The 19,638-nt window shown below is 37.0% G+C and overlaps 1 protein-coding gene across 1 annotated transcript; it reads right to left on the bottom strand.

Annotated features, from left to right (window-relative positions):
* Positions 1-7,305: 7,305 nt before the first annotated feature.
* On the bottom strand, positions 7,306-10,191 carry LOC117404194 (CCN family member 1-like). The gene is made up of 5 exons (XM_034006982.3): positions 9,934-10,191; positions 9,435-9,648; positions 8,762-9,115; positions 8,429-8,631; positions 7,306-8,309 (listed from the first exon to the last, which is right to left on the bottom strand). The coding sequence occupies exons 1-5, from the start codon at positions 9,979-9,981 to the stop codon at positions 8,007-8,009; spliced, it is 1,122 nt and encodes a 373-aa protein (XP_033862873.1). The 5' UTR covers positions 9,982-10,191; the 3' UTR covers positions 7,306-8,006.
* Between the last annotated feature and the right edge of the window lie 9,447 nt (positions 10,192-19,638).

Below are 19,638 nucleotides of genomic sequence, written 5' to 3'. Positions count from 1 at the left end.
ATGTTCTTCCTTCTCATTTACAGAATATTCTCAAAGTCCTGTATCATTACTTTGTTTTAATTTTATTTGGGTGCGATTTTTCTGCTTCCACGCTATAACACTTTAAATTCACTTCTTGTGTGCTGCTTTATTGGGAACCCCCTGGGCTCCTACATAAAACAGAGTCCTAAAATATGCTGCATGGCAAGTGAAGTCAGTCTGGATAAATTAGCGTTTCCTTAAAGTGAAAATAAAGTCTGGAAACTTTGTGTGAATGTTATTATATTAAGGAAAAATCTGTCTCCAAAAAACAATATTTTCCGATATTTTCTGTGTTCAAGGTACACCCAGTTAGCAGGAAAATGCATAGCTAACAGAAAATTGTGTGGGCTGGAAATAACATTTATTTTGAACTAACCTGTTTCAAAACCATGTGTGTAGCAATGGTGGTGGGTGTCTTTTGCTGCTACATTTGACAGTTTTCCTGAAAACTAGTATTAACAAAAGCACTGTTTTATCACCACGTAAATATATGCTTTTATGGGGCTGTCACATTTAGTTGAATACAAAATGTTTTTTTTTTTTTTTTTTTTTTTTTACAGAATTAGTCTTTGTAATACATTTTGATTGGCTGTGTCTCTGAGCGTAAACAGTCTTGCGTGCATAATTTTTGATTGCTGCTTTAAAACAAAATAAGCTTGACCACAGTTAGGATTTGTGGTCTGCGTAAATATACAAGAGAAGCAATAACAGGTATTGTGGCACGCAAGGTTCCCTTGAGAAGTGCACTGCTGTGTGTGTGCTAAACCAAGGATTATTCAGTGCGTAATGGAAAGGCAAGGAAGCTGTAGTTTAAGCGCTGCTGTGCGGTTTAATAAACAAAAAAAAATCAAAAAGTTGAACAAAACACTACTGCTCACAGAGCAAAAGTAAAAGGTCAAACAAAAACAAATCTTGTACACAATAAACAATTACAAAATAACCGGCACAAGGGCCAAAACAAAAGGTTTAAACAAAATCCCAAAAACATAGCCTGGGCATGAGCCTTCACTACAGTTTTTCCAAGAAATAAACACAACTCAAATAAACACATTCAATTAGCTCCAGCCACATTCTCACATGTATTTTGGCCCATCCCTACCAACCATCACCAAATCACCACAAAAGAATATTATTATTTACAGGCAGGGCGCTCCCCGGCCACAATATGTGTAAGTATCAAGTCAGTCCACACCTGCAACAGTGTGCCATTACATAACGTGATGGGTGAGCCATGACAACAAAACTGGAGTAGCCAACTGTGTGATATACCCCAGAAGAGTCAAAAGGAAGCAGTAACGACAGAAGCTGTGTGACTGATATATTTTCACAGTAAGTTGTGACCGTGACCATGAGTGTGGTGTGAATGTGACTTTCTCGTTTGGAACAGTGGTTCTCAGTGGTTGGTTTGTTTGTTTGTTTGTTTGTTTGTTTTAGTTTTTTTAACCTAACCCAAATATGTCCTTCAGAACTACATGATTCAGGCCATAGAAAATAGAATTTCATTGAATGTATTTGTTGCAGTTGTTCTTTTTCCACTGGATATGATTAAAACAATAGGACAAGCGTTCAAGATTTTAATACAAATGCATATTGGATAGACATCATTGTGTGATTTGTCAATAAATTAATAGATTTTTCATGTACAATTTTCATTCTCTGGTTGTTGGTGTATGATAATGCAGTATCAACAAAAGATGTTAAAGCTCTACAATTGACAACCACAGACAATTGGTGCACACCCACACATTTTTTTCAGTGAAGTTATTTTTGTTTCTATATTTTTTCTTTTGGTGCTAGTTTAATAACTATAGTTTTATATTAATTTCTTTTGTATTTATCTAAGAAAATGTGTCTTTGCTTCAAAAATAGGGCTCTAAATGTGGTGTTGACATTCCGCACAACTATTCTGAAAAAGTATGGAAGTTGCATGAAATGCTAAATGTCTGTTGACAAAACAGACGAGTCCCGCCTGCTGTGGACTCCGAATATTATTATTATTATTATTATTTATTTCTTAGCAGACGCCCTTATCCAGGGCGACTTACACTTGTTACAAGATATCACATTATTTTTACATACAATTACATTATTTTTTATTTATTTTTTTTTACACATTATTTTTACATACAATTACCCATTTATACAGTTGTGTTTTTACTGGAGCAATCTAGGTAAAGTACCTTGCTCAAGGGAACAGCAGCAGTGTCCCCGATCAGGGATTGAACCAACGACCCTCCCGTCAAGAGTCCAGAGCTCTAACCACTACTCCACACTGCTGCCCCGAATAGCCATGTGAAGTCTTGCGTTCAGTTTTTCACTCCCTCCAGCAATGCTGAGCAGTCTCCCTAGCAGTAATGCAAATGATGTCCCTAATGTAGTGTAGACCAATGTTAACATGCTTTGGATTACCAATAAGCATCATTCAAGTAACCTCAAAATCATGCAACCTCTCCTTAGATCTGCATCTATTGCACTCGAAACAGTTCTGAAGATGTTCTCGCTTAGCAAACAGGATCTTTTCATTTTTCCTAGTTGGCATCCATTTTTTAATGCACCATATTTCAATAATACAAATTTCATTTTCTGTCGCCACTTTTTATAGACCCTTTTTTTATTTTGATTCTTGCATGTGAAGACCTAATACTACTGCCCTAATACTACTGCCTGGAAGCAGCATGCACAATAAGTGTGGGTGTGTGTTTTTTTTTTTTTTTTACAAAAGACGATGTGTTACTGTAAAGGCTATTGCTATGGCTGCTGGGATTAGTGCAGTATAGGTGGAGGCTGTAATTTGTAGTTCTGGGTCGTTTACACTCAGTAGGCCCGTTCAATTGCTTTCAGGTCAGACAGGCACGTCACTGTGGGACCAACACACAGGCTGAGAAGAGCTATCCACCTTTCCAAAAGCTCAGCTCCCAACAGACTTCCATCTGTTTCTGAAGCTGAAGTCAATTCTCAGGGGACAAGATGTCTCAAATTCAAAAGTCTGTCAGAGCCTGGCAGACTTAGAAGCCACAGTGAAGCTTGGGGTCAAAAACTGGCTGCATGGCTGGTATGTAATGCATTGAAACTCACATGGGAATTGGTTGCTAGTGTTTATTCTGGTTACTTATTTACGCACTGTTGCATCATGAAAAGCATGTCATACATTTGTATTATTTTATTATAATTTGAACAAATGTAGACATGGCAGTATTGGTGACTGTATGCCGTATGAACAGGGCTGTCAAACTCATTTACTGGAGGGCTGCAGTGTCTTCTGGCTTTCGTTCCACCCAAGCTCTCAATTACTTTTGATCTAATTATTTGATTAATTGGACAAATGTTACACTTCTTTCCATGCCTCACAATGTTTTATAGGTAGTGTATATTGAAAGTGCATTTTTTAAATCATAAACTGTAAAAGACCTTGAAAAAATATGACATATGTCCAATTAAACAAATAATTAGATCAATGATGTTGAGAGTTTAAGTTGGAATGAAAACCAGAAGTTTGACCCCCCTGGGTTAGAGCCTATAAGAAGATATTTAGGGAATGAGAAATTTAGGGTAAAACCAGACGATAATGTTTGAAGATTTGAGCAATAAGCGTTCTGTCCCCTCACCAGAGGCCAGCCAAGTCAATTTTGTATAATTTTCCTTTCATTAATCCCATCTCATCAATTCCACTTGTGTAAGTTTTTGGATATTGAAAGACTGTGCTGGGGAATTGCATCATTGCTTACATCTGAAAGCCATGGTGTGTGATGCACATGGCTGCGCCCTTTAACTTGTTGAACTCTAACACCAACTGCAGGGTTCCACACCCTCGCAGAAGCTTGGCCGGAGCAGAGGGGATTACATCACTGCCTTGTTAATGTTTTTGCGATGGAAACACTGATTGATTGCATTGCACAACAAGGAGAGATTGTTAGTACGATTTTTCTATTATATATGATTTACAGACTATAGGCAGGGCTGTAAAATATATATGAAATACAAACAATAATTATACAGATGCCAGTTTAGAATGTGTTTGAGTTGTTTAGCTGTCAAATAGAGGTTGACTTGCTGTATGATCCTTCTAACAGTGAGTGGCAGGTTAATAGCTATTGAGCTGTAATTTCCCATGAGAAATGTTGTCTATTTATTACAGTACATATACAGCCAGAATAATTTTTAGTTGGGTGTATATTTGTTCAAACTTTGTGAGCCTCTTGATTATGACTGGTGAAGGGTATTGGAAAGGAATACATTTTCAACATGTAGCTGATTCAGGGGCTGGTAAACGGCAAAAGGTAGTAATTTGAGGACCCTTGGCTTTCCCAGTGCAGTTACTGAACTGCAGGCAGTACATGCCCATCATAAAAGGACAAATTGAGCTGTCATAAGTCACAGTTATGGTTCATACTGATTTAAATGTGTTTCAGCAAAGTAATCTTGAAGATTGATTTGAACTGTTCTGCTTTCACTCTCAAGGGGAGGGTAAACGTAGATGACGTTCTGTAGAAAGCCTTGGGGTCTCAGTTTACTGTATGTATAAAAAAAAAAAAACAGGCAGTGGTTTTAGTCAAACAAAATCTGAGAGCTATGCTCAAAACAGAAGTGTTAAGCCTGGGGTATGCGGTGGCTACATTGTTGAGAAATGGCAATGGAAGCATTATTAAGCATCCTTGTGTGGGAAGTTCCATACTGTTCGTTCTGTTACAGGTGGTTTTCAGTATAACTAAACCTTTTCACTCCCTGGGCAATAAGCTCTGGGCATATCAATGATACTGATCTTTTTCACATTCCCTACGGTTATGTTGCCGGGAATGCTTTGTTTTTGTTCACAAAAACTCACGTTTCCAGTTATTATTATTATTATTATTGTTATTATTTTTATGATTGTTATTATATACATTGCTTAATCAAACATACACTGTGACTCTGTTTAATTATCTTCAAATAACATTTTGGTATCTATGTGTCATTCAACAATATGATTTAAATTGCTGTTCTTTTTTAGGACAAGTTGAAAGACCAGCATTGTTAGCCAGCATTAATCATAACATGCACATTTTTCAAAGACCACAAGAGGGCTCAGTGAATCAGCGCTTCTCTGCAAGACAGAACAACCATGTTCAGGATACCTGCAGGCATAATATGTACTCTAAATAAAACTTCTGTAAAGTAATCACCAAGACAACAGTTTTAAAAAAAAAAAGATAATTGCAGAAGCCTCCAGTCTGTAGTAATGATGACTGTGACTTGGCTTCTGTTTGTTTTCTAAATGTTTTCCAGTTTTTTAGGTGAAAGTTAAAGCTGAAATCTGGGAACTGCATCTTGTGTCACTGCTGCACCATGGGCAATGCATAAACAATGCACTTACTTCCAGGAGGTAGTCAGCAGATTTTGTAATTGTACAAATATCAGACATAATTATTTTTTAATAATTACTTCCATTGCTGGCTAGGTCTCACTTTGCTGTTTATCTGTAGGCAGGATGTCAGAAAAGCTCATTGGAAACAGGTGACACCCAGTAAAACTAAACTGAAGATAAGGAAATATTTTATAGTCAGTATAGCTTTTACCAGCATCTGCTCCAAAATATTTTTGTCATGCGAGCGAGCGGTATGCATTATGTAGAACCTCTGTAGCCTTTTGCAAGGATGAGCCCTGTTGACCTGGCTTATAAAGGTTTATGCGTCTGTTTTGATACAGCTCAGCAGGAATAAAAGTACTTAAGTGTCCGTGCATTTTTAGAACGAGCCCAACTTTTGAAGTGAACATCATGTTGGTCTGAAATATTTTCCAACATCTGCTGCCCATCAGGTTATCTGCGTTCCAAGCCACTTGAACATTCCAGAGTGGTTCCATTACCTGGATCAAAACTCCTCCTGTATTAGAACACTTGATCATGAAGCAGGGAGGAATTTCAATCTGCAGCTAATCTTAACTTCAAACCAACAAGCATTGGCTTCCTAAAGTCACAGTTCTTCATTACATATTTCAGGGTATTTGTAGAAATAGGATTAAGTCAACTTGTCATCCCCTCCCAAAACCTAGGAGGAAATAAGATTACAATTGCTTACTTTTGGCTTAAAACCCCAGCTAAAGCTAAAATATCTTCTGATGCGTCATCGCTAATGCCTTTACAGTATTTTTATTTGTCCGTTTTAATAGTCGCACAGTTATGGCAGGCATCTAGCCTCTAAACCCCGCTCAGACCAATTTGCTCACTTCTTATTGATACTCTCTGTATAATAGGATAATGCAATTTAATTATGAAAGTAGCTTTTGTTTGGCTTTCAGTCCTCATTGAAAAAGTACTTGAAATTCCCGGCATACCTCCCCACTTATGACCATGTTTACTTTTAATCACTGGGTTATTAGGATTAGTGAAAAGCATTGCTTCAACTGATTTGCTGAAAGCAAGCTACCTCCTTGAAACTAGGAAGGCATTCTTTTCACACAACTTCATTTTTTTATTTTTTTTTTAAAGCTTGCAAGCAGATGGGAGTGTGGAAACGACTCGAAGTTGTATAAGAACTGAGAAGCCTTGCACTTCAATTTATTACCCCTTTTTGGGACACAGTTAAGGCATGCCACATGTTAGTTAAATTGCACCTTCTCTTAACGACAGAAAGCACATTCTCTGTTAACAAAAGTTTGTTTTAGCTGGGCCCCTTGTTTTATTGTGATCTGATATACATTATGAATTGTGTCTGTTTTTCACTTTGGAAAGTGCAAAAGTTATTATTATTATTATTATTATTATTATTATTATTATTATTATTATTATTATTATTTGTTTATTTAGCAGACGCCTTTATCCAAGGCAACTTACAGAGACTAGGGTGTGTGAACTATGCATCAGCTGCAGAGTCACTTACAACTACGTCTCACCCGAAAGACGGAGCACAAGGAGGTTAAGTGACTTGCTCAGGGTCACACAATGAGTCAGTGGCTGAGGTGGGATTTGAACCGGGGACCTCCTGATACACCGAAAGTCTTTTTTTTTGGGGGAGGGGGGGTCCTTTCATCAGGATATCAGGACATCTGAAATGAATAAGGAATAACTTGGGACCAACTTAATGTGTTTTAATATTAATGAAACGGGAAAATAAATGATCTGGAAGCGTGACATGTCTACTGTGTTTAAATGTAAGGTGTTACGTAACTTAGTAAAATAATAGTCTGATTGGATTATTTGGTTTAGTTCCCATTTACTTTGTTACCAAGTACAAACCTGTAATTCAAACCTGACTTTGAATTCCTTATCAAAGCATACTCAAGTAAGTCATACATTGCAAAAAAGGAGACTTTAGTTTCATAAATAAATTCTTTTATTTATAACATATAAAATTAAATCCTTTTGACAATTTATTCCAGTATGACATTTAATATCAAATAAAAGTAGCTACATTTTGATAAATAAGAAACATTCATTCATTATTTACAAGTCTTATCTCTGCTTTCTCTTTCAATGCTCTTGTGGAAGAGTTGTTTGATAGCTGCCACATACGTGAACACATGTGCTCACACTGGGAAGGAATGGGACCACTGACTTGTGTCACATAAGTTCAGTGTGGTTTCTTTCTCAGGTTACAAAACATAGTACAAACATTTAAGTTATAAAAAATGATCTACAGTTTGGGTCATGTGTTAGACTTACAGAACAAATATATACATAATTTTATAATATTAACAACTTTTTTTTTTTATAGACATACAATGCTTCTGAACGAAGCTATAAAAAAAACAATGCTCCAGTATTATGAAGCGGTTATTTAAAAACAAAAAAAAAAATAACAATGCTGTCATATTCTCCAGCTTACACAGTGCACTTCATTCAGTCCTCATATTTAGTTCTTAATTCCGTGGGAATTTAGTTTGAAAGGAGACTGCATACAATTGTCTGTTTTGTATTTATTTAATGTTTTAGTCCCTTCTGTTAGGTCTCCTCCGCTTCAATGGACGTGTTGTTTTTTTTTAGGTTTGTTTGTTTTATGATCCTGCTGAACTCAGTCTAGAAACTTGTGGATGTCATTGTTCAGTCTGTAGAAGGGGTAGGAGGCTTCATTAGTGTGAGGGCAGTTGTGGTTGCATTTGCAGGACTGAATCATCATGACGCTCTTGCTGAAGGTCTCGCCATCCTCGCAGCGGAACCTGACCTTTACAGTCCTTGTCTGCTGGGGGCTGCAGCATCTCCCATCCACGCAGGAACCACAGTACTTAGGACGGTACTTCTTCAGACTCGAACACCCTGCATAAGTGAACTTCACTGCTTGCCTTGATTTCTTGGTTCTGGTGCATTTCTTTCCTTTCTGTTAAAAAAAAAAGATAAAGAAAAATCTGTTAGTTGTAAAATACAAATTTTTTCTGTTCTTTTTGCTGAAATCTGATTTCTTTCTTAAAATCCTAAATTGATTCTGACTCTACATACCTTTAAATTGGCATATGCTGGTTGACTGCACGGGCGAACTTCACAGATGCGAGTCTCCTTCACCAGCTTGCATTCGCTGTTGTCATTGGTGACTCTGGTGGAGATACCAGTCCCGCAAGTCTTGGAGCACTGGGACCAGGCTGTTGTTTGAACGATGCACTTCTGACTTTCAAACATGTGACCTTGAGGCTGCACTCTGAATGCTGGAAAACACAAATAAGAAAAAAAAAATCTTAGAAATGTGTAACCATCACAATATTTGCATGCCTCTTCCTTGTAATAAACAAGCACCTTAATAAAAGTTGCATGCAAAACTGTGCTTTATGTACCTACCAGGTAGGGACTTGAGGCCACCTTGGACCAGCGCAATCAGCTCATTTTTGTTGGTTAGTTCACTTTCTGAAACGTCCATGCCCATTTCTTTGCTGAAGATCTTATCTAGCTGGTCTGTGGAATCGGTTTCTTTGTCTTCATCGCAAACCCATTCTTCACAGCACTTTCCAGGCACCTTTACCAGCCTTGGATTTGCACAGCCCAGGTTAGGCAGGGAAAGCTCCTGGGGGCAAAGAGGGATGCAGCCCACAGCTCCATCGATACACGTGCACTGGTGCTTGCAGTTTGGCTGAAAACTCTCTCCGTTCTGGTAAATCTTGCTGTTGTACTCACAGGGTCTACCCTCAGATCTGGCTGTTAAGAGGAATAAAGAAAGCATGTTATTGCTAAATTCTTATATAACCCAGTAGTTTTAGGTGTTCAGCTTTTTGTCCTGTTCACCAAAATGTATTGGAAAATGTCTGCAGCTCCCTGGAGAGGCAGGGGGAGTGAACAAGGAATCACTTTTAGTTGAGTTTCGACTCTGAATAACATTCCAGACCGCTGAAATCACATGCCTTTCTGCCAAAGCTAAGAACAACACGCAATAACCATACATGGTCTAGAGATTGCTGAACTTTTGAGCTAGACTGACTTTTAAAACAATATTAGTAAACTGGAAACTGCAGCTTACCTCGACAGATGCCCCTTTGAGCACCAAAGCTGGCTCCGAAGTTGCACTCGAGTCCCTTGGTGTGGTCACACGGCTCCGTTTTTCTGCAATCTTCATTGAGTTGTCGGGCACAGACTTTACAGCAACCACATCCGTCCAGCACTAGGCTGACTCCAGGGGCGCACTTGGGTACCTCCAGGGGACACTGGCATTCAAATGGGCAGAATGAAATTACCTGTGGTCAAAACAGGAAAAGAACAAAAGTTAGTGAATTCAAATCCCGATCAAAAAGCACTGATTTGTTTAAAATTAGTTGTTTAGATACGTTTTTAATTAAATCGATCGAGTTTAAATCTTCTTTCATCCACATGCTTTTGTCCTTGTATGCAACTATAAACACGTTTTGTATGGGTTAGCAGTAATCCAAAATCCAAGCACTCCGATATAGATATTTAAAGATGTGTGGATACACCACTAGCCATAAACACAACAAAAAAATAAAACTCGCTGTCAAACTTACCACATTCAAGCATCCAAAAGTAATCACGGCGAGTGATAAAATGAACATGTTGACCTTTTTGTTTTTGCTGTTAGAAAGTAACAAAAAAGGTTTCTGTTCTTTCTCTTTTTAGCGAGGTGGCTTCAAAATAAAAAGCTCAGGTTGCTCGCTTCTTCTCTAATCAGTCTCACTGATAGTAGTAGTGGTAATAGTATTTAACTACTTTAAGAATTAGTTCTAGTTGCAGTTGATGTTGCAGTCTGATGAAACTGCTCTGCTCAAGTCCTTATATACTGTAGTGCAGCGCGTGCCCTCCAGTGACGTCGGTTTTGGCTGAGTTGCACAGTTCCGAAAGTATTTCAGGAATGTTTCTTGGCGCGTTTTCCATCCTAGTGAAGCACCTCCCTGTCTAACTTTTTTTTCTAAAATATTTTTTCCTCCTCAAATTAACTTCTCTCAATTCTTCCTTAAGTATAAGACGTAATACAGGTACCAGTTAGCCTTTAACATTTATGTTTCGCATAAGAGACAATGATGTTGTCACTGTGCTGAAGTATTTTACAACAAATTATGTAACTTTTATATGGTAAAGTATATATTATGTGTGCTGTATTGCTCTTTATTGATTTGTTCTTACTGAAACTGAACTGGCTTTCTGGGTTATGTCTGTTTTTTCTTAATGAATGTATTTCTTTTTGTGTAAAAGTTCATTTCTATTGGCATAAAAAGTGGTTGCATGATATATGCAAGGCAATGCTTGGGAAATCAAAATAATTTGCTATTTCCAAACGTTAGACGTCCAGGGTCATGTTGACTCCAAACAGAGAAGAAGCTATTCATTGTGATGTATGTTTCTTGTGAATCCATGACTTATTCGCCGACTTCCTCTGCAAGAAGACCCCCCCCCCCCCCCCCCCCCCCCCCCGTAATTATAACGTGCGGTATATAGTCATTAAGCCAGTCAACCACCACGTTTCTATGTTTTCTTATAAATTATAAATAATACGCTTACATCACACTTGTTTTATTTATTTATTTTTTATTTATTTATTGTAATTAAAAACCAATTATTGCAATTGCCTATGTTTACATTTAAAAGTAGCTACTGTAATTCAAGGGTGGGGCAATACAAACTAATGTTCTATTCGCATATTCTATACCAAATAATAATTCTACACGTTTATAATACTGGAGGTATAGAAAGAAACAACGTATTCACAAAAGAAACACTTTCAAATTCTTAAATATTTTCCAGCAGGGGCCTTGGAAATAAAGAGAAGTTTACAAGTTCTATTTTTGGCTCCTTTCCTCTTTATTCCATTGTGCTAAGCGATTCCAGATGGAGACTCAGACTCCAGACGTAACAATATTGCCATATTTGGTATGGCAGTAGCCTGCATTATTAACATATTTCTACTTCTGTTAGCCAACCACAAAGCATTCCTGACAGCTTAAAGGGTTGTTAAATATGTTCCCCATAAAGGAAATTCTTTCGCGTTCCTTTGGTTAATTTGGTTTTCACGCAATCTGCCCATCACAATCTAAAAAAAAAAGCAAAAAAAACAGTATGGTCCCATTTTCCATATAAATTGTTGGTTTGGGGAGAAAAACTAAACAAAACAAAGTACAGTAGTATAGTCTACTAGATTAATGTCAAATAAGTGACTTTCCATATAAGAATTCGCAATCCTGATAAGAACAGAATACTTTTCTCCAGGATTTGAACTAGAAGGATGACGTTTTCCAAAAAATATGTTTGTATTTAATCCCGGGTTCCAGGAGTATTGTGCGTTTGAGAGATACTAAACTACATTTTTGCAGTCGGCATCATTCAATGTAGTATATAGTCGGCTGTAATGACGCAAACTAGGGTTTGAAGGATTAAATGAGCGGAAGATCTTTTTTTTTCAGGCGTCAGTTTTACGCCTGATGGTAAGCGATTGATGCAAAGTATCACGGTAGATGCTTCAGAAGGGGTCAAAGGGTGAAGCGTATGGGTATCACTGGTGAGTTTATTTATTTGTTTCCAATTTTTTATATTTTTATTTTAATTCTCTTTTATGATTGTAATTAATTGTGTTGATATACAGTTTAATAAACCGCTAGTTATCATAACTGCTAATTTAATACCACTTTCTAACGTATGCTTTTGCATTGAAGCAATGTTAAAATCAATTTGCTGAATGTTCGTTGATGTTGCTACTGTTTTATTAAATGGTAGTACTATTATTATCCTCAACAGTTTGAAAGTAAATACGGTTTAGGAGTGTTTTCAGTTTTACAGAACTTTGTTTTTCTAACTTCCCGGAGAGAACACTAGATGGTGTTGTACAATGAGTAACGTTTTGAAGTATTTTGTATTAATAAACCGCTTTTAGTAAACTGCTATAGTTTTCATTGACCCACATTTAGTGTGGCGCTAATTGGTTAACGATATTGTGGCATTGTAATACAATACAGCAGCCCCTTGTAATGAAGACCTGTGAATGGTGATTTTGATTAGGAAACCAAAAAGAGTAAAAACAGAAAGTAAACACACTGCCCCCCAATGCTTGTTGGCATGCAATTTAAGACTTGTGGACCATAGCGACTTTAAGCTTTAATTAAATCCTTCATGCTTGCAAGTTTCGCCAGCTATGCAAACAGCTTAATAAATTGTCTGTCAAGGGGATTGTGCTTTGTTTTACAGTAAGTGCAGGAAATGTCAGTGGGTGCTGCCTGGTTACTGTATATTTCAATTATAGCCTGTCGTTTAGATGATAGAATTCTTGGTTTGTGCAATGCTGTTTAATAAAGCTATTACAGGCAGGTTAGTGACTGTCAGTAGTAAACATTCTGATACTTCACAGAATAGCAATCCTGACTTTAAATGATGCCAACTGTTACAGGAAGCATATTTAAGATATGGATCGCAAAGGAATATGTAATCCTTTATACATAAAATAGACCCCTTGCCCGTTTTATAAAATTATATGGCAAGGCAATGTATTCAAAATGTAAAGGTGTATGTTTGGTTGTGCTGTATTTTGACTGCAGTTTGTAATTAGCAGTTAGTTGATTCACAAATACAGAAATGCAAGAACATGTATTCCTCGGTACAGATATGAATGAGTTTGCAGTTGTTAGGTGGGCACTGTATTACCTTTCCTCTGCCTTGCCTCTGTGGATTACCTTTAAACTGTTCTTTAATGGGCTGGTATATACAGCATGATGTCTTCTGGCTAAAGCAGTAAATAATATAGGTACAGTAGAACCGTTTGTCCAGACCCATTTATCCCCTTTATCGGAACACCCAAATACATTGTATTGCCATTTCTAATATATAATACAGGGCAATTCAAGGCTTGTATTAGGGGTCATTGCTTACAGCTTTTTTCTATGACTAACCATTTTAATAAAACAATTGCCAGACGTTCTCAGGAAGCTGACTGTTTGGTTAAAGTACAATGATGTCTGTTTGACACAGTGCTTAAATTCCTTATTTTCCAGATGAATGCATGCTTTAAAAACAGTCCTGGTATTGTAGTCAGCACAGGGTAAATGGAATAAACTTCATTATTGTGCCGCGATCAAAAAACATTGCATATTCAGGAAACATTACAAGTCTTGGAAGGAGTTTTTCAATGCGGTAATGGCAAGAATAATATTTTCCTGGCACATTCCTGCTGAATCCCAATAGAGCACTTCTTTTCCATGTCAGACATTGGAGCACATATCCACTGCACTTTATAGTCCTCTTACATTATTATTGTATTAACTAAGCATAGTTTCCTAATACAATAAAGTAGGTCTCTTTCTTGCTTGGCGCGCACAAGTTTACATTGCCCTTGTGTCGATGACTTCGTTTCTAAGGAGAGAACTATGGAAAGCGTAATTATTCCTATGAAACTGAGAACATTTTTGACTATTTGCTCCCGTTCAGCTTGATGCTGCTAGCTTTAAAGCAAGTTCTCTTATACTGGTGAATCATTACAGAGCCTTTTCATTTTTCACAATGTATTCTTCAAGACAGCAGGACAAGAAAATTAAGATATGCCTCTGGTCAAGCCTGTCGGGAGAAATGTGGGGCCCCGGTAATTCATGTAATTTGTCCCCCTCACCCCTTTCATCAGCACTGCCTCTGGTGCTTTATGTACATGGCTTGTATACTAATTGAAAGTATGATGTCATTATAGATTTGGAAGAAAAGTTGGTATCATTGCTACATAAAGGCTTGGCTTATACCAAAGCCTCTCAATCAAAGTTTCAAATAAATCATAGGGTTAGCTAAAATTCCAAACCTTTTTGCAAGCATTCAGTTTAGACATTAAAGAGTAAGTACTATATCTTCAAATTTGTTCCACTGTCTTTTCATGATGTTTGCATTTTGATATAATTTGTGTAGAGTTTTGATCTGAGTCAGTAGCTGCTCTTCAGTTCCAGTTACCAGCCATAAACATGTGTAGCGCAGGCTAGACCAACCATTGCACCCTATAGTAGTAAGAGCCAGCGCCATCTAGTGCACAGATACAATGTATTGGGAGCAATGCAAAAGCAGACTTGATCCACAGTACTTGTTCACTAGAAGGTGCTGGCTCTTTGGCGGAACTAGTCTGTGTTACTCGAACTTGATTGGTAGCATAAGCTGAAGAGGAGCTTGTCAGAGCATATTAGCCCAAATAAAAAGTAAAACACACACACGCAGAAATACAATTCTTAAGTAATTGAAATAAGAGCCACTCCAAACGGTTGCAAACAGAAAGACGGCTTTCAATTATAAACTGTTCAGTTTTAATGCAGATGTTCACATGCATGCACATTACATAGACTTTTTAAATGTGTAATTTAAAATGTATTGTTCAATTTCCATTGCTTGAAGTTCTAAATGTCTATGAATTTTAAGTAATGCTGTATCTAAGAGAATGTAATTTAATTTTACTTACAGTGCTCATAAACACACTAATTATTTCCATTGCTAATTGGTCGCCTCACCATAACAGACCCCAAAACTGTTAGTACTATCTGCATTGCTGGTGTTTATAAAGGATTACTGGTACCTAAGTCGTACGTATTTTAAAGACCTTATTAAAACTGTTGAATAACCAGCAAGTAAAAGCCAATCTTTTGAAAGTGACTGACACATATCCTGTTAAAGGGATTGAGTTTTCCCTGTGAATTCACCAGCTGTCACGGGACAACAACATTTTAGTTTTCAGCCAGAACAGTGACTTTTTTGTTGTGGCATTAACTGGGTATATATGGAGGCTCCAGTCTGAGTATGCAGGGGTCTCAAAAACAATCCTGGTGGGTACCGGCAGCCAGCTGGCTTGGGAAGTCTGAAGTCTGAAGTGCCAGGATGCAGCATTACTCTCACACCTCCCTACTGTGATTGGAGGGACCCATGGGTGGACAAACAAATATTGCCTAATAGCATTGGAGTGGCTTCCTAAAAGCAACAATTCTCTAGAAAGCAGATGGAGGTTTCCTGAAAAAGTAACTTTAAGGGAAAGGAGTTAAAGAAAATAAATAAATAAAGTGCTTTGGTGCAGAAAAAAAAGATAACACGATCTGGAAGCTTCCTTGATGAAAAGTGTTTTACTGTATATCACGAAGTCACATGAATGTAGGGTCGTATATTATGTCTGCTGTCTATATTAACTATAGATATTTTAGTTTACTCTCAATTTGCTAATGTACTGTGACAGGCTGTGTGAATCAGTGTTTCAAGCCTCTAGATACAATAGCAAGCTAATAGTTTTACTCTGAATGGAAAATACGAGTTACACTTGTGGAAAATACTACTTATCCAGCTCCTAAGTTGCCAATACTATTCACTTTGACATCTTTTTAACACTCCAGTTGTGTTGGGATCACTTCGATTAAAGCCAGATTACACACTTCCTAGGAGATGCTGTCGACTCTCGCTTTTGATCAAGAACCAGATCATATTAAGGTGAACATGCCTTGATGAGACAGATACATTCCAAGACTGTATTTGAAAGAAACAAAGAAGATAAACCTTAGGATATGCTGGTTAACCAGGCTGTAACCTTACACTCTTAGAAGCTTTAGAGAATACCTGCTTTTTCACTACTCCTATGTACAATAAAGACTCTTTTTACAAATGCTTCTGTTATCTGAATCTGAACAGCCCTCAGGTAACTGGTCTTGATGTGTGCAAGTGATACAGAAAAGATCTAACCAGCCTGTATTTAGACTGTCCATTACATTTTACAATTAAAAAGTTTTGAAACCACCATTTTGCTGTCAGAACTTCTTATGAAATATGCTTCTATTTATATGAAATATACTTTATTGTGTGTGTAGTAAGTTTGTATTAGACTGTATTTATGCAGAAGTGCAGTTGGCCAATCGGAAGTAGGCTTTAACCACCAACCGTTTTAGTCCTAGTTGGCTGGCTAGAACAGCAACATAAATACGCTGTCATTGGCAAAGTCTAATGCTATGGCCAAAAGTTTTGCATCACCCTATATAATTAACTAATTTTGCACCATAATGTGGAATGAAACCTACTGAATAATGTTGCGTTAACATATTGAATTGCATACCACTTTGTAGTTTTCAATATATTTAATGAAAAACGGACAAATTAAAAAATGTGACACTTTGAAATAACACAAAGTACTGTACTACAATTTTGGCTTCCGGTAGACTTTTGCAATACCATTTATGAGATTTCTTTGATTACATGATGTAAAATAAAAGATACAATTATGTTCATGTAGTGCTTTTTTTTTTTTTAAATCTCAATCCTAAAATTCTAGGTGATGCAAAACTTTTGGCCATGGCACATTTATAATACAGGTTTTAAGGGAACAGTATGCAGAATTTGGACGATTCCTGATGCAAACTGAAACACAGGAGCCACATTCTAGCTGTACATTTAGCTCGAATGTATGAATTGTGACTAATCTGTCAATGATCTTGATGTGTGTTTTTGGTTTCAAGGCATTTGCTAAACAGCTCCTGGACTGTACACTAAAGAGCTGTTGCAGTATTTGCCTGGCAAGTGTGCAAGACTGCTTCATTTTGGCTCGATGTGGAATTTCAATTTCAATCAGTTTAAGTGGAAACAATAAACAATAATGGCTAGTTTGTCAGAATGCAGACAAGCTACGAAGTAAATCTCAAAATGAATCCTGCTGCATTTTAATTAAATTAGGAAGTTGGGAAGACCAATGCCTGGACATTCTGGTAGGACACTGAGAGACTCAAACATCCAGACAGTTAAATAGGCCTCTGCTGTGTTACAGAGGTCTCGCCGAAATTAAAAGAGAAGGAAACATGTGTTAATGCTTGATTGGTATCCACAATGAGGCCTGGAATAATTCACTGCAAAACACCTGCAAACAAAGAGACTGTTTCACACTTTGTTTTTCCCAGTTGTGGAATGGAGGGTAGTGCAGCAAATCTTTTAAATTGACATACCATTGCCAAATGTTTTGAAGACATTCCACACAGTAAACAGTTTGAATTTCTGTAAACATAGCCTTTAGTAAAATTGCACACACTGTTGACGAAACAAATGCAGAGCCACACCTGCTGTGGAATTCTGTGACTTGCATTCATGCTCTTTCATAAATCTGGCCTGTCTCTATTATGTTAGCCATGCGAATGACATGGTCTGAATCTGTGCAGCAGGGTGGATCTGAAAAGATTAGCAGATTACAAAGAAAGCATAGCTCTAGTACATTGCCATTGAAAAACATAGGTAATAAAAAACATAGTTAATAAAAAATACAAAACTGAAGCACACCTGTCCAGAAACAAAAACACACCTGGCCTTGGCATGCAGTGTACCAGCCAGATGCTAACAGGAAGATGTGCTCAGTTAATAATTTAAAGTTTTTCTTCCTTTGTGAAGAAGCTCTGATGTGAGCAGATGGTTTTGAGTTGTTGATGTAGATTATTAGCTCTTCAGCACACCAGATGTCTACAATAGGCTTCCAATAATCTTCAGTTAACATAGGAATTCTACAACAGCCAAGAGAGAAGAAAGCAAGAGAAATGTCAAGAAAAAAAAAATACAGTTCTGAATAAAAATGTTTGTTTAGTGATTCAATTTCAAGTGTATGTGCTTGACCCAAAGGGGATCCTATTAAGAGAATCAAATAACTGTTTAAATAAACTGAGATAATGAACTTTCCCCATTAACAATAACGTGTGATTGAGGGTCTAAATTAATCCACTGTAGACACAAAAAGGCAGCACAATCAAGGAGATTAGAAACATCCCCATTGACCTACACATCATTAAGGGATAGAAGAAGGCCATGTTGGGTTTGGGCAGAAGAACTGAGAAAGACCACTACATACTGTCCACAACGCCACCTTTTAACAGACAGTAATAAAAAGAACACTAAAAGGACTAAATGTCTCAGCCAGAAAAACACATCGGGGAAGAACAAGACAAAATTCTGAAAGCACATTCTAAGCCACCACAACGTCTGATCGGGCTGTTCCTGGTTATCCCTACATTTCTATTAAGATATTGATTCAAAGCATGTATGCAGAAGTATAAAAAGATATGTGTGCCAAAAAAGAGGACAGAATGCAGAAGACTAAGGAATGTGCAGAACACTGAATATCATTGGAAATTTATGAGTGAATCGGAAACAAAAAAAGGAAAAAGAAGCAGCCCCTCTGAAAGAACTCTGGAATGTTCTTCAAGTTGCCAGCCTGGAGGAATGTTCCACAGTCATGCATAGTTTTGAAAACATGAATGACAGTCTTCCATAAAAGACACAAGCGAAGAGGGGCAAGACACAGAACTAACTAGCTTTAGATTATTATAAAGAAAATGTTTTTTTCTCTTCATAAATGTGTGCTAAATACATGTTTAATGAATGTGTAACAAACTTGTTAAAATACAAAATGATTAATTATTGTAAATGTTCAATTATGCATAACTCAAAGATGCATTTTATGTTGTACTTAGTTAAATTAAACTTTGTTACATTAAAGAAAATAAATACTGGCTAGTACAGGAATATAAACATTCATACTGAAACTACTATGGGCAAATGTTTCAACATTTGCCAACCAGTCTGGGCAGCAGTGTGGAGTACATGCATGTCTCAAGTAACCAGTGTTAGCATTTTATATTATTTTTATTATAAAAATCACTTGAACTGCATTCACACTAGTACACTTTCAACAACTTTAACAACCAGTACTGGGCTGAAGGTATGTGTGACGACAGAGATAAGCCGCAGTGTGGTTAGGGCTCTGGACTCTTGACCAGAGGGTCGTGGGTTCAATCCCAGGTGGGGGACACTGCTGTAACCTTGAGCAAGGTACTTTACCTAGATTGCTCCAGTAAAAACCTAACTGTATAAATGGGTAATTGTATGTAAAAATAATGTGTAAAAGATAATGTAATTGTATGTAAAAATAATGTAATTGTATGTAAAAATAATGTGATATCTTGTATCAATTGTAAGTCGCCCTGGATAAGGGCGTCTGCTAAGAAATAAATAATAATAATAATAATAACACATTTTCCTTGTCATAACATTACATTGAAAAAGAAAGTTAAGGTGTGTTGACAACATTTTTTTTTTCGTACATACATAAACAGCTGCATTTTATTATTTTATGAGTCTATATATATATATATACCCCTGCATAACCCTTGCCGTGCTATAAATAACTGGTATGTGTAAACGTGGCTCATCCATGTAAACTGATAAGTAGATGTTGCCAACCAGTCTGGAAAAACAAAATC

The sequence above is a fragment of the Acipenser ruthenus genome, chromosome 10 (genome assembly GCF_902713425.1).
Source record: "Acipenser ruthenus chromosome 10, fAciRut3.2 maternal haplotype, whole genome shotgun sequence".
Classification (NCBI taxonomy): Eukaryota; Metazoa; Chordata; class Actinopteri; order Acipenseriformes; family Acipenseridae; genus Acipenser; species Acipenser ruthenus.
This window is presented reverse-complemented; position numbering and strand designations above follow the sequence as displayed.